Source organism: Fulmarus glacialis, unplaced genomic scaffold (genome assembly GCF_000690835.1).
Source record: "Fulmarus glacialis isolate BGI_N327 unplaced genomic scaffold, ASM69083v1 scaffold497, whole genome shotgun sequence".
Lineage (NCBI taxonomy): Eukaryota > Metazoa > Chordata > Aves > Procellariiformes > Procellariidae > Fulmarus > Fulmarus glacialis.
Genome location: NW_009224837.1, coordinates 39578 through 56179, shown reverse-complemented (window position 1 = coordinate 56179; position 16602 = coordinate 39578). Strand labels below are relative to the sequence as shown.

Here is a 16602-nt window from a genome sequence, read left to right as displayed (position 1 = left end):
TTCCATATTTTACAGAGAACGTACTTGCTGCAGAAGGGCAATCAGACGTGTTAGTATGCACCCTATTAACAAAAGACTATCTGAACTGTTTAAATGAATCTCCGTAACAAACCATCCCACAAACAACTATTGGTATTCCACAAATACGTAAAGATCTTTCACCCAGACAGTTGCTTTCACCTTTTAAAACCTCAGGCATAGCAAGACAAGAGAAACACCACCACAGTCAGCAAGTGTGAAGACAGCAGATGTGATATTTAACTGCAGGACAGCAGGCCCTCCTATGCTAGAGCCAATGCAGGGTGGCCACTAGTAAATACTTCCAAAATCCAGAGCTAGCTCTACCCTAACTTGGACAGTTACCTTGCTTTAACTTAAGGCTTGACAATGCTCCTCTTCCCCAAAGAGCAACCCCCAGAGTCACTGGCTAATTTTTAAGAAATTGTTCTTCACTTTCTTGCCAGAAGACTAAACCAGAAGAAGTGGCGAGGGGGAGCTGTAGCATGCCATTGTAGCATGGATGACTATAAATAATCCCACCAGTTGTAATTTGGCTAAACTAGGTTAGAGTAACAGTAAGTCTTTATGATAGCTGTTCTTTTTTAGTAACGTTCCCTGATTATCAAAACCTCTTGTTTCCTAATTTCACACCTTGAGCCCTCATCCACACTTGTTCTCCAAGCCCCAGTGTCTCCTACAACCTGCTTTATTAGTCGAGTTTGAATGACCTCCAGCTTGAGAAGCTTGTCAGCAGAGGATCCTGTTTGGATGCCGAGTTGCCTGAAGCATCTCTGAATACAAATGAAACCTTACAATCACCATCTTCCACCCTTTTTAATTTGGATGTCCAAATGAGAGCTTTGGAATCATATTAAAGAAAAGAAAAAAATCCCACGGGCAGTGTTTTTTCCTCATTCACAATAGGAACTAAAAGCCTGAGGGCAAGAGAAAGCAGGTTAGCCTGGGACACCATCTGTAGATGCAACAGTACAGTCTGAAACATTGTACAGTCAGTGTCCTAGCTAATTTGAATCACTAAGAGCCTAAAAAGTTTTGGTTATTCCTCTCTTCTAAAAGCAGGGGTGCAAAACATGCATCCTGGCCAAATTCAGCTTGGGTGATTGCATCCTACTTACCTAAATTACCCCTGCTGTTTGAATTGCATACTCCGTTCCTCGCTTCTCCCTCGGTGCTGCTGTGAACTGTTAAACAGCTGCTGCATTTCACCCTGGAGACTATTGCATCTCATCGGTGGGTGAAGCGATCCCCAATATATCCTTTAACTAAAAGAGCTGCTTGTTACAGCTTCCTATTTCTAAGTGCTTTGAGACATGTTGATGGGCAGATGATATTCTTGCAGCACTTCAGCAAACACTGCAAATCTGCTAACCCTTCGTAGGGCAAAGCAGTTACAGCCCGAGCACCAGCCAGCTCGGACACTGGCAGCGTAACACAGCTGCTGTGGCCAGCAGGCTGGCTTCCCGTCACCGGCAACCTCATGCACTGTGGGGGCAAATGCCTGCTAATGTTGTCCCACAGGATGGAGTTGTTTTGGGGTGGTATTTTGGGGGTTTTTTTGGCTTTTGTTTTTTTCTTCTAAAACATTGGGCTTTAAGAGAGTAATTTCCTAGTTTAAACCAAGCTGGGGTTACAAATTCAAGCTGTCAGAGGCCTGTGAGAGCTTACATTCTAACACTGTGGAGGAGAGCAATTATTTTATCATTGTTTTACTTTATTTTTTTAAAGACTACCTCAGTGCTAGGGAAACGTTAAATGCTGATACTATTCCAAGAGCTGCTCATGCCACCTGAAGCAGATGATTATATAAAACTCCCACCAACAAAATAATGAAAAATATTGTGTAACACAACTGTAAGTATCCGGGCTCAAATGTAGATTAAGAGTTCAATATGACAAATTTAGCTCCTCTAACCAAACACTTCAGAAATGAGGTATCTCCTCTCTTCCCTCTGATTACAAGTGTGAACATTTCTGTCTTCAACTTGGATCGTGTACTTTCAGGTCAAGTAAATTATTATGATAATTGAATTTGACCTTTGCATAACAAAGGCAGTAAAATGTCAGGAAAGGTGAAACAACTATTTAAGTGTCTAGGCTGTCATTACCATCCATGGAGAACCACTGAATGGTTCCTGAAGAGCAATTCAGTCAAAATTGAAGTAGAAACCTAGAGCTTAGTTCAGTAGCCTGAATACAGATGCCCAGTGCTGCCTGAAATGCTCAGCGCACCTTAGCCATCTGCATGGGGCTGTCCGACAAGGTGCAAGACCTACGGGGAAAACCATGTTCTTCTCCAGCAGCAGCTGGAGGCCACACAGGTACCGTAAAGAGCCTGCTTGCCCTGCGTGTATAGCCTAGATACTCCATGACAAATGGTGCCAGACACCTATGTGTGGGCAAGTGAATGGAGGCCTGCATCCCCATCGACTACAATAGTAACATACTATATTAGGTACCTACCTTTAGTCTTCCACATGCAAGTCTCAAATTCAGGCTTAGTTCCATTTACCTGGGTTCCTGAATCACACCTCTCACTGCAGCTCTTAGCAAGATGCTTAATCTTTATTTAAATGTGGAAGACAACCTTTCTTCCTAAGAAATTCTAATTACAATCCTTTAAAAAGATTAAAAAAAAAAAACAAAACCCACAAACAAAAAAAAACCAAACCAAGACAGAGCTTTATTTCTTTTCTAAAGGCTAATGTCATCTTCCGGTCATTGGACTTCTGTTGTGTCCCAGTGCACTAGATTAAAAAGCCTTATTCTACCAGCAATATTCTTCTCATGCTTCTGCATGAGAAGACTGCAAGCAAGTCACCTCCTAATCTTTTTTTTTTTGTTAAGCTAAACAGAGAAGGCCACAGTTTTCAGTTACACTTAGCCTGTAACCTAGAAACCACATTACCTGCCTAGAAACCTGTCTCAGTTAAGTACTTGAGAGCTATCAGATGAAGAGGCATTATGAAAGTGCTAAGTATTTAAAACTAGGGAAAATTACCTTTTTAGTGACAGACTGTGACCCACAGCTCTCAGTAGTCTTAGAGTGTAAGAATGAAGCTGAGACACTGAAGTTATTTCCTGCTCTTAAATAAAAATCTGAACATTTCTGGGGTTGTACTGGAACAATAGACACTCAATCTGTAGAACTGAATGCCTGCAGAGATCAGCTAGTCAATTACTTTAACTGTGTCTCTTTAAGTGAATGTTGATTAGATTATTTTTGTAATACTAACATTTTTTAAGCTCTGCAAGGTAAAACACTGGTAACCACTCTGCGTGCTCCTCAGAAGAAAATAAGCCTCAGGAATGTCAGTGTCGATGTGGAAGGGTAAATTATGGAAGGGAGAGAAGGTTCAGACTCACAATCAAGAGTGCGTCTACATAATTTATGTATGGCAGGCGTGAGCTAAGCTCTGCCTGTGCTCTGCAAAACAGGAGTGTTTATCTCTGGCTCCATGCCACAAGCTAAGGCATGATGCTCTGTGCAGGCACGTTTGCATGACTCCCAACTGCAGCACAAACAAAAATCTTGCATCTGCCTACAATGTTCTCCAGGTTAGCCTGTCAGTTGAATTGTGTTATCTGCCTGCATATGCTCTGTGTCAGTGAAAAACATGTAATAAATCTATTAGCTGGGTCCACAAATGAAAAGGGTTAAGCTAAATTGCTCCACCTTGCTTTGACTGTGGCCTAAAAAGTGCTCATAGACCGAAACCACAGCTCAGCTGTCACGTGCGTATTTGTCTGTCTCAAGAAAATCATCACAGAAGAGTTCAGGTCAGAAGGGACCTCAGGAGCTCATGCGGTCCGGCCCCCGCATGAAGCACGTTCAGCTTCAAAACCAGTCACGCATCTGAGCCCAGAGTCCCACCGCTCCTATCATCCCCCCACCAAATGGTGGATGATGCACCCCAGGGACCTGACCAGGCTGTGTCACCTTCCAGTTAATCTGGAACAATGTCATTGCCCACTGAGTTACAGCCAGCAAGACAAATTATGCTACTGTGAAGCAGGTAAAGCACAGATCTGCTCATTAAGCCCGTGGAAGAGAGCCAGGGATAACGTATCAGATGACAGTAATTATTTTTAGGAAGCTGATATAATTCTCTGTGAATCAGGACACTCTCCCTTTAGCCTATTAGACTTTACTTACAGGAGGGAGTTACCAAAGCTTCAGCTACTCCAAGTAGAATGTACTGAGGAGCTAAGTGGAAGCAAGGCATGGAAGAGACCAGGAGAACCTCCTCGGAAAGTGTCTGCTCCACCTGAGGGAAGTGCTTTCGGTGTATTTCAGAGAAGCCAGCAACCATCACAGAAAGTGCAGCAGATACCTGACCTACAACTGGGTAAAGAACACAGACAGCATTCACCAAGGTTGTAGTTATAGGATTATCATGTATTTAGAATGAAGCAGAGTCCCAGGAGATGCAAAAGAAGCTTCCCTTCTTCTTCCCCACTCCCCAATACATCCTTTCTGGACACAAACATGGACAAAGAGTACTTGCTACACCACAAGCTTAACTATAAATACATGCAAAGGGATACCAGCTCACCACAGAAAGAATTTAGGGATGCAGAATAAATGAGAGAGGAAAAACTTTTCTGAAGAGCAAAGTCACAAAGAACAATTTTTTTGAAGATTGGGGGAGGTAAGAAAGGAGGAGAGAAAGAAAAGGTGGCAGCCCTTCCAGATATCACAAGAGATTGGGTGGGAATAAAACTACCAAGCAGGGGAAATGCTCCTATTCAAGCAACAATAAGATTCTGAAATATACACATACTTTCATAGAATCATAGAATAGTTTGGATTCGAAGGGACCTTTCAAGGTCATCTAGTCCAACCCCCCTGCCATGGGCAGGGACATCTTCAACTAGATCAGGTTGCTCAGAGCCCCGTCCAACCTGACCTTGAAGGATTCCAGGGATGGGCCATCTACCACCTCTCTGGGCAACCTGTTCCGGTGCTTCAGCACTCTCATTGTAAAAAATTTCTTCCTTTTATCTAGTGTAAATCTACCCTCTTTTAGTTTAAAACCATTCCCCCTTGTCCTGTCACAACAGGCCCAGCTAAAAAGTCTGTCCCCATCTTTCTTATAAGCCCCCTTTAAGTACTGAAAGGCCACAATAAGGTCTCCCCAGAGCCTTCTCTTCTCCAGGCTGAATAACCCCAACTCTCTCAGCCTTTCCTCATAGGAGAGGTGTTCTAGCCCTCTGATCATTTTCGTGGCCCTCCTCTGGACCTGCTCCAACAGGTCCGTGTCTTTCTTGTGCTGAGGGCTCCAGAGCTGGACGCAGTACTCCAGGTGGGGTCTCACCAGAGCAGAGCAGAGGGGCAGAATCACCTCCCTCGACCTGCTGGCCACGCTGCTTTTGATGCAGCCCAGGATACGGTTGGCCTTCTGGGCTGTGAGCACCCATTGCCGGCTCATGTCCAGCTTTTCATCCACTAGTACCCCCAATATACTTTACTCATTTTTTTTCTATACAAAAAGAATTAGTGCAGGCAGTTGAAGTACTGGATTTCTAAGGCTGCAGGCCATGGTAGATGGGAGAGAAAAAGATCAGCAGTGCATATCACACCATGGAGATCAAGCATTCCTACATTTTCCCCTTTCCCTCCACTGTAGAGTTCTCCTGACCTACTTCTGAAAGATTGTTGGATAGTGCACTTGCTGGCCTGTTTAACGTTTTAAGACGAGATGAGCTGCATTACTTGAAGAGATAATCTCCAGCTTTTTAAGTGTTTACGCATAAGCCGTTGGACTACAGTTGCCTCCTGCCTTCTTCAGTTGTCCTGAAGAAGTATTACTGCATGATCCATAACATACTGGATCCATAATACATTCCAATATATTACTGCACATGCAATGCGTGGAGTCTTACTGCCTGCCTCAGCGGTAAGGCACAAGTACAAAGTACTGCACAAGCACACAGGTCAGGAAAAACACCCCTGTGTTTAGCCTCATAATGCAAGAAAAAGCTTCTAATAAGCTCAGATGCATTTTAAATACCTCACACTTCACCATACATTGCATAGAGGATGCTATTTAAATGTATTATTTTATATTTTTTGATGTTGACAATATGAAATGGTTGTAGCCTCTCAGAAAAGTGTCCTGGTTTCGGCAAAGTTTTCAAGTAAGTCTCCTGAACTTAAAACATTTATACTTCTGATGTTTTGAGCTCCCATTGCTTTTGACTAAGTTTGCGATTCCTCAGCATTTCTAAGCTATAATGTGAGTACAGGTGTGAGAATTTGGTTTCTTTTGCCAGCTTTGGCTCAAATACCAGGACTGTGCACTGCTTTCCCCATAGGAAACCTCATCTCACTTCACGACTGGAAATTGTTACACTTACTAGATTTGATGTCAACATTCAAAGGCTTTTGTTTCATTTTATATTTGTAATGTATATAAAGTTTGTCTCTTTGTGTGCCAGGACAGAAGAGGCAAAAAACTCATATAGCTAAGTGGCCTTAGCCTTGTTATGTTTCTGCATACATGCGTGTTTCTTCTCTCAGCAGCAAACTCTCACATCCTTCCACAGCACAGTTTTCCTGCATTTTCAGAACTTTAAATACCTCCCGCTCCACCTAACCTGAGGCCTGGAAGCTGTTTTGCTGTTAAGGTCCCTCTAGTGCTTAATAAGAGCATCAATGAATTATTGCTTGAAAATTGATAATGAGAGGGAATTCAACAGCATTTTCTGGCCAATGAACCTTATCAAGGCCAGGTATAAAGTCCTCAAGGAGCTTCTTGTAATCTACCAAAGCAAGAGTTCTCCCAGTGAAAAATTGTGTTAGTACTAAAGAAACCTCAAGCAGTTCAATATTACTACACAAAACATTTCAGAGAAAGTAACCTAACCTCTGAAAACAATTGTAATATGTCTTTCTTTTAAGACATAATGTGGCAGAGGAAGAAACTCAGAGCTGTGGAAACCTGGTTTTCCCCCTACCTCTTCTCCCTTTAGTCCTCTTCAAAACAAGCACTTTAGAATGACCACCTGAGCCTTTGGTTTTACAGGAGAACAGGCTGTTTTAGGAACACTTGGGGCTGATTCTAGGACAAGGTAGTTTATATTATCTAGAGACTAAGGTTGTATTGGACCCTTGTGATTACACAACCTCATATCCTGAGTAAAACAGGTCAAAAAGCTTTCCTGAAATTAATACTTTTTCAAACTAGAACATCTTTTAGGGAGAAATGGTCATCCTAAATGAAATAGACATTGGGCTGGAGGCTTGCTTTTGTGTACTGTATGGAGAGCTATTCCCCACATCACTCTTGGATGGAGCAAATCTAAGACTTATAAGACATTTCAGTATAATCAGGCATTAAGAATATTAGAGCAAGAACTTCTAAGGTTCTATGCCTGTAGCTGATGGACAACTACCCAGCAGACACACACCTTCAGTTCTCTGCTAATCTTCTATACTATTGACTAAATAAAGTAGCATAAAATATATTAAAAAAAAACCCAAAACAACCATGAAACTGGAAAAACTTTAAGTTTGCCAAATACTCATGTTTTTCATAAAGAGGTTCAGATACTCAATATATTTGGGACACAATCTAAATTCAATTTAAGATTTTAATGTTTTTTAGATCATACCTAATTTACAAATAAACCAACAACGATAGAGAAAGTAATATAGATTACAGTTTTCATGTAGATCCTTATTACAGAGCAATCAGATATTTCAGTTCAACATTGTCTGTATGGTTCATCCTTGAAAACTGTTACTCTTAACACACTGAAAATTTCCAGAAAACTATTTAAATTTCTTCCTCTTACAAGACTTGAATTAAAATATAGTTATACGCTGGCTTAACACCAACAGTCTATTTACACTTTCAATTTTGTTCCTGAAAATAATTGTGAACCTAATTAACTATTGGCAAAAATATTGGCACTTAGAGGTCTACCATATTTGCAGGTGCAGTCATATACTTGGATATCTAAAGCCATCGCCTGTACTCACAGGTATTTTTATGCCTCAGGTAATTTATCATTTTAATAAATGAAGCTATTAAGAATAAACCACTGCATATATTTTACTGCTGTTCAACGTAACAGGGTAGAACATTAATACTAACTTGAAATTTCCATGGTTTTAAGGAAAATTACTATCTGAATGTGCTTTTTGTGTTTTAATGCAGATGTTATTTTAAAAACCAGGGTAATTGCAACCTGCTGCGTTATATGCATCTGGTTTGTATAAAACTTAATAACACTCTTAATTAGGCTAATTTAGTCAGATTAATACCTCTGTGTGTGTCAGTACTCACTGTGCTGCTTGCCATGGGGCACGGAATTAATAGTAGCACACTGAGAAAATAGTAGTTTATAAATATTTTTGTCTGAGGTTTGTAATGCAGGCTGGAAGATAAAAAATGTATGAAGTTTAATGATAGTATCTAAGAAAGGGAATAGTTTTAAGTGAATGCAGAATGGAAGCTGCTTTTCTGGTGGTACTAGATGTAGCTGATATCAGAAGAGGGTTGCAGATCCCTCCAGATCATTACTTCTAGGCTATGAGTTTCTCTGAAATGAGCACCAATCCTGACTTTACAACGCTTACTGTTGAAAACGCTGGGACTCACAACAGAGAAGACTTCTTTGTAACTTCTATAAGAAAGAGAGAATACTTCACCTCTGTAGATGCCTCTTTGCTTTAAGTGAGTGTACAGTAAGGTATGTTTCAGTTTAGGATTTTAATAAATAAAATTACCAAACACCTGGACAATTATCCCATACTAGATATTCAAATGAAAATTCTAGAAGTAGAGAGGAAAGCTGTACCTCTCCAAGTAACCTTCCACCTGTGAAATGTTCAGCCTGCTCAATGTGAACAGCAGTCCAGTGATACGCATCCATTTGTTTTACATAGTTGTCTGCATGTTTTCTTTTGTTCACCAGTTCTAAATATACCTATTGCAGACACAGAATTAGACTAGATACTTTTATTTCACTTGGGATGAAACTGGAATAAACTGTACTAGTGATAATACAATTTCACTCTTATAAGCTGCAGTCCTAATGTTGATGCAGTTATAGCATAAAAATGTAAGAAAAACAAAGCCTTTATCCATAACCTATTTATTTAAATCCAAACTCATCATTCTGAGCAACAGAACATTTCTCCAGTATCCGAGAGCAATTGAAGGACTCTCCCATCCCCCAAAAAGACTTCCAAAGTAAATTAACTTTCCAAAAGTTAATGGATAAACAAACATATAGAAGAGAACCAAATCAGAGTAAGTCTCAAGCCTAAATGGTTAGTACTGTTTCTCTCACAAATAACTAGGAGTCATCCTAAGGAATTGGTGAGTGTGTCTCAAAATTTTTTATTTGTCAGAAGAGCCTCAATCTCTGTCCTAAACAAAAGCTATCCATTTTTTCTTTATATCGAATATGTTTTTTCAGGACTGTCTTTTCAACAATTCCTTTGAAACTTATTCAACCTCTCAGAGTCATCCCAAAACAAGTCCATCTTAATATTTATAGTCAGAAATAATTGTATAGGATCATCCATCACCTACTGCAGTTTCTCTTTCGAAGACAAAATACATATAAAAACTGTATAAACACATGTACTTTATACGTACCAATATAAATTGTTGGAGAATATCCAGTGTCCTTGGAACTAAAGAGACACGAGTTAATGCATTCCAAAATAGGAACAAGAATCAGTAGTGGCACAATGCTTATCACATTCATTGCTGCAACTGGCAAGACAAATCCACTGAAATTCAAGTTGGAATTCATGGTTTGGAGATAATATCCTGAAGGAATCTGTATTGAAGAATAAAAACCCACTCCATTAGTATACCAGTTACCTTTCATGGATAAGATTTTTTACTATATTTGGAAACTTCTCCAACTCTTTTCCTTCTGGAGAAGTCACAGTAAACCAAATACCTGCTAGCCAGAAGAAATGATGGAAGCCTTTCAGATAGTGCCATTCTCGTTCTCTGCCAGAATGTAATATTTTCTTTCTATTTCATTTGCTCCTCAGTTAAACTAATGGGCTGCTGCTTAGATTTGTTAATTTGATCATTCCTAGTTAGAGCTATCAGCCAATATACTAAATGGTTCTGCCTAATACTTTAGTCACTACTTCTTCATAGACAGTGCTTAACAGAACAGAATTTTAGAGTACCAAGATGCAAGGTTATTTTGAACTTCTGATTGTGTGAGTAATTTTTAAGACACTCTTGCCAGCACATGGCTTTAAAAGCTGCAGGGAAGAAAGATTTGTCCACAGTCTTAGAACTAGCATAATGTGACTGACAGCCATAGCAGCTATGTAGAGGACTCCCTTTTACTTCTGGGAATCGAAAACAGAAAAAAAACGAATAATCAGATCAGCAACCCACCAATGGCAGTCATCGGGGTATGAAATTAAGTAGATTTGTAAGACTGTCTCTCACTTCAAGAGCAAATAATTTCTCCTGCTTAATAATGTGAGGCTCTACAGAAGATCTGTTGAGTTTATTTAGAAAATAAAACAAAACAACCAACAAAACCCAAACGAACCACAGTGGCTGCTACCAACAGATTTTTCAGTTTGTTTTTTTTGAGGAAGCTTCATTAACTAAGCATTGCAATTTCATCTGCAGCTGGGAGTTACAATCCACTCCATTTTACAGACTGAAGGGAAAGGAAAGAGAGGTAACTTGAGCAATTCACAGAGTACAGTCATGACAGAACTGGATATAGAACTGGTTTCTTTATTTCTGTTTTTAGAGAGTTCTGGATTGCTGCAGTATTCTGGATAGCTCTTCAACAAGACTGGCAATGCCAAATCCAGGTAGAATACTACTGCTTTATAGCTGTCTGAAAATTAAAGTATAGTTACTAACTGAGATGATCTAGGGTTTCTCATCAATGGTTATAGTCAACCCTACTCACTGGGAGTCTGTTCAGTGCTAAAGAATCACTCAAGTGCTAGGTCTTAATAAAAATATTTTTCACCTACATTCCACTCCAGAAGAAGATATAAATTGTAAAAGGATGAATAAATGGCAACAGAACTATGAAAGATCAGAATTGAGCCAAATTTTGTTGGTTCCTTCTTTCCACTGCCTATTGCAAATCAGAATTGACTTCTTAATAGGAATTAAAAGATCTTCAACATGAATCACAGGCATTGAAAGCTGTTAACTTAATAATATGGAGAAAATACTATTAATCTTTACAAAAAAGATATTGATCTATCGCCTGGTCTAAGAAAGAGCCTTAAACTTACTGGAAATTTTACCGAAGGAATAAAAGTAATCTCTTTCAGCAGTGCAAATATTTTTATCTTTTCTAGATGTATACCTGATTATTACAACTTCAATTAATGATATCTGGTTCATTTCCATCTGGTCATTAATGCATAGCCTCGGCCATATGTCTGCATTTGTTGGTTTAGGGTGGGTTTTTTTGTTTGCTTGGCTTTTTGTGCCTTTGGGGGGGGCGGGGAGGGAAGAGGAGAAAGAATGAAGCAGATGGATGAGAATGTAGAATGATGGCAAGAGGGAGTGTCAATAAAGCAGTATACACTACATATTTGTAAGAATTTCCTTAAGCAGCATTTTAACACCAATTACTAAAAATGAATTTCCAAGCCAGCTCATAAATTTGTTATGCCACTTGCCAAGGGGTAAGCTACCTCAAACTCCTGCTTAGCCAGGATCATCCAGACAGAAATGAATCTGAAGGTATCATGTTAGCTTAAGTAGCTCCTTGACACATTTACATTTATATAACATACACGCACTCAGAAGTGGAAAGAATCGTGTAGCCTAGTAGAGAGGCTGTGAAAGGACTGTTTCTTTCCACAAATGGAAAACCACCCATTTCCAGTGTAGGTACACTACCCACATAATCCCGCCGAAACAGTAAGAGAAATATGCAACCAAAAGAGCAAATGAAGATTTTCTACCTCTCCCAAAAAGTGAGTGAACATTTAAGAAATTGGAAAATTAAATTTTTTCACAAGAATGCTGAGCCTGAGTCTCTGATAACTGTAACACGGCAGCACAAGGTGCACAGGACTCTAGCACTAGATGTTTCAGCCAGTAAGGGTTCAGAGAAATAAGTAGCAAGCAGTCACACAAGCTCCTTCATGAGTCTTGATCAAGTTGATTTTACTTAGTTGACGAGAGAATATAACAAGGTATATTCTCAGGTAACTAAAACTACTCTGCAAGGTTGCTCTGCTAGTAAAGCAACAGTTAAAAAAAAAACATGCCTAGAAACATAGTAGTAAACACATGTCACAGTATTTTTCAAGATTTTTGTTTAAAAGCTGTGTACCCACCTGCATGATACATGTTCTGTATAGAATTTGGAAAGCAAACAACGGGAAGAGCCTGGCAAGCGACTTTGTGCTTTCCACCTGAGTTTCACTGTACTGACCACCATAGTTTTCCTTGGCATGATCTAGCCAGTTTGTCACACCTCCGCTAAAGTAGCGATATCGTATGCAGCACATTTTCAGTGCACTAGCAATTACCCCAAAAGTCGTCAGCAGGGAACTGTCTGCAAACAAAGAGATACATTGCAAGTTTTTACTTGCTGCCAAAATAAACATGACAAGACAAATCACCTTGGGAGGGAAAATACAACCTGATATATTCACCTTTATGTCTTTTTGGGGAGCGGGAAGGCAGTAACAGTCTGGATTTGTTCCAAAATGTTCTTTTTTGGAAGCCAGTTGGTTCACAACCTAATTGTTACAAAAGCAATCCAGCCCAACATCCACAGAGAAAAGTGCCTTCTGCTACCAATTATTTAACACACCACAAGAATTTGTTTTTGTGGTTGAGCAGGTAAAGTATTACTTTGCTTTGCTTTCTATTGATTGAATGAGGTTAGTTTTTAATTCAAGACAGCAATGAAATATTGCATATCCGCTGAAGTCCAGCAAGGGGAAGGTAGTAATGAAGTGAGAAGGAAAAGGAGCCCAAAAGAGGGCTGATGAGATCAGAGAATTTTCATGGATGCATTTCAAAGCTAGAAATACTATCTCAGGACTTCCAGGTAGCATCCTGTGGGAGAGAAGTTTCCAGTTAGTATTTGGTATATTAAAACTTGCCCACTGGTTACTGGGCTCCAGAATTGCTAACTTGGTTCTCAGACTCAGAGGCAATGCAACTAAAACAAGGATAAAACTGTTAGCTTCAGGCTTGGGAATGCAGATTCATTTACCTTTGGTAAGTCGCCGATCCATGCAAACAAGGGTTATAGCACTTCTCTGCTTTTCTGAGCGTGTTGAAGCACTACAATAACCTGGGTATCTATAAATAAATACTTTCCAAAAACTACAGTGAACTAAGAAGATGGTAGAGGGAAAAAATGCCTCCCTACTGTCTCTGGTATGGAAATTATTTTCTAGAAATATCCATTGACACCTATCAGAAGCACTTGCTCTAGAGTACTAAGAAAGGGAATTCTATTAGATAACTAATATTTAAAACTCTGACTATTTAGCATTAACCTGTAGACTGTTGGCGTTGTTGAATAAAATTGGAAATAGAGAGCATATCAAAGCTTGCAAACACAGAGAGTTGGTACAGTTTTTATTGTTCTGTACGACTGTACTAGGCAGCTATTCTTACCACTCATTGTAAGTGATGTTTAAGTCTAGGATCTAGACTATTTCAAGACCAAATCTGAAGATTAAAAGAAAAATATGCAGACTTCCAGAGTGACTTGACTAAGAAGCTAACCAGAAAACAAGTGGGACTTGGGGCTCTTGTCAAAGCAGAGTTATTTTCAGAAGTAAAAAAAGGTAGCAGAAAAGTCAGTATCAGCTCAACTCATTGGCAGAGCTAGTAATTACATGTTTTAGATCAGAGAAGTGATAATCTTTGGCTTTGCCATATACTAGAGGTTGGGCACTCACAAAGAAGGAATTAAAAGCAGTAAAGTGGTGTTATTGCTGCTCTACAAGGGTTTGAACCCAGTCAGTGCTGAAACCAGAAGATGCACAGAGTACCCCATGACAAGACTAGCAGGCAGCTCAAACAAAGCGACAACACGGTTGTGTCCTGGTTTATCTGACCTAGTCTTGAAAATGGCCACGGCCATCTCCTTTCCTTTGGAATGGAAGATGTTGGGCAGACTCTTCTTTCTTACTTCCATTGAATTATTTTCAGAAGTAAAAAAAAGGTAGCAGAAAAGTCAGTATCAGCTCAACTCATTGGCAGAGCTAGTAATTACATGTTTTAGATCAGAGAAGTGATAATCTTTGGCTTTGCCATATACTAGAGGTTGGGCACTCACAAAGAAGGAATTAAAAGCAGTAAAGTGGTGTTATTGCTGCTCTACAAGGGTTTGAACCCAGTCAGTGCTGAAACCAGAAGATGCACAGAGTACCCCATGACAAGACTAGCAGGCAGCTCAAACAAAGCGACAACACGGTTGTGTCCTGGTTTATCTGACCTAGTCTTGAAAATGGCCACGGCCATCTCCTTTCCTTTGGAATGGAAGATGTTGGGCAGACTCTTCTTTCTTACTTCCATTGAAAAAAAAAAAAAGAGTAAAATAGACAATAAATCCTGACTTTCCTAACGGATCAGCTGAGGCCCTCTTTAATGTAATTTCAGTCAACTACCTAGGAAACATTATTTCGTATGAGGCAAAACAGACAACTATATTATTTAGCTGTGCTTCTTGGCATGGAATTCCAGCAGATTATAAGATCTAGTAAACTCGGAAGATAAAGCTGCTCGAAGTTGTAGTTCAAAAATCAACTTGAATGACATATAGACCTAATTGAGATCAAGAGGATTTTGCCAATGATGTAGTTAGAATAAGTGTCTCACCCCTTCTTTAAAAGAAAATAAGTAGACCCCACAGAACTCCATAGTGGTGAATTCTTCAGATTACAAATCTGATCAGCTAGTAAGAGACATGTTTAAAAGCATAAATATTTATATCAGTACACATTGTGTAGATCAACATCATATACTCTAAACTTGTATTTCTAATGTTTTCTTAAAAAAAAAAAAAATATATATAGATATTAAATTGCAACTTTCAGAAGGCGATTTTCCTTCTCTTTTATACTTCAGTCCTTGGCTGTAATGTTCTGCTACTTTGACCTTGATCTAATCATGAATATCTATGCTACCTAATTACAATAAAAAACCTACATTGCACCCTAGATGGTAGATACATGGTTTTTTCCTCATCTGTGGTCACCTGCCACTCCACAAAATTATAGCAGTTGGAAGAAATGCAAATGAAGTCCATGCTTGACAGCTAAACATAATTCAATGCATGATCCATATTTGAAGAGTTACCTTAAAATAAAAAAGGCAGCATATACAAAAATCATTTAAGGTCACCTACGGATTTGAATTACACTTCTGAAGAATTTCCAATTTCATCATCTCATGGAAGGTACAAAGTATATTATCTTTTATTTTGACTAAGGAGATAAAAAAAGTTTGCAGATATTAGTGTGGAGATTGGCATTCTGCAAAGACTTGGAAAATACACGATAAATCAAACAACAGTCACAGGGAAAAATATTTGATACAAAAAACCATTCTGCTAGCTTTGTTGATGGCCAAGATAGACAAAATCTACAAATCTATGTTATTCCACTTAGTAGAATTAAACTAGTTAGATGATAAGCTACAGCTTTAGTCCATATGAAATAGTCCAGCTCAGGGGTGGATACTAACGAATCTTTTTACTTTCTTAGGTTGTAAAACCTGTAGTGAGCCCCAGCAAGCCAGACAGCCACCATTCTCTCCATAAGAAGCTAGCTAATTTGATGCTAGTCTTTGCAGACCTCAGTTGCATATTATCATGATGTTTTTGGGGTGTTGCGGAGGGGATGCATTTCTTTGGCTCTACTTGTTTTGAATAAACCTATCTAGTGACATCCTCACTACGATATTCCCAGGTACTTGATTTATGCATTCATTCCCTCACTGCTACTATATTTTTGCTTAGGTTATGTTTATAACAAAAAGACTGAAATAACTTGCTTTCAGTTTCTGGGTTCTACTGGAAAAAGAATAGCAAGGTTTTGGCATTTACAGCTTTATTCAAGTCACCTAGGCTCCACTGACATTTCCGTGCTTGGTCAATGGAGAGGGGTAGTTGCCATCAAAGGATTTTGAAGAACTCAGGTACTAAGTAATGAGGCCACAGAAGTGTAAGAACTTCTGTTTTAAAATATCTCCACAGTCTGCACAGGAACTATTTAAAGTTATTCAGTATTTCTAGTTATTTTCACATGTGTAAAAACACTTGATGTTGTATAAGCAATCACGTTGAAATAACAACAAGCATCAGACATTCTGCAAGGTAAAGGCATTATACAACAACTTTGCTGCTAGTGCATATTTCTGTTTAGCTGACTAACTACACTGCTTGGCTGCTGAGGTGAGAGTTCAGGCGAAGCAATGGAGGACACTTAAAGGAGAAAACACAAGCGTGCCTCGTGCCTTAGCAAAGGCATGAACTCTGCTTCAACTGACCAAAGCACATAGGGCATAGGTTGAACCAAACATGGCAAAATAAAGTCCACCAGCAACATGCATATGATACCCCTTCCTGCATAGGCAA

At 39.3% G+C, this 16602-nt stretch overlaps 1 protein-coding gene across 1 annotated transcript in view; it reads right to left on the bottom strand.

The window, feature by feature from the left end:
* SLC15A5 (solute carrier family 15, member 5) overlaps positions 1-16602 on the bottom strand; it is a 35874-nt gene that overhangs the window by 10441 nt on the left and 8831 nt on the right. Inside the window, exons 4-6 of the mRNA XM_009582253.1 lie at positions 12335-12555; positions 9633-9819; positions 4175-4363 (exon numbers count right to left, since the gene is read on the bottom strand). Coding sequence (XP_009580548.1) covers positions 4175-4363; positions 9633-9819; positions 12335-12555 — 597 coding nt within the window. The remainder of the gene's footprint in view (positions 1-4174; positions 4364-9632; positions 9820-12334; positions 12556-16602) is intronic.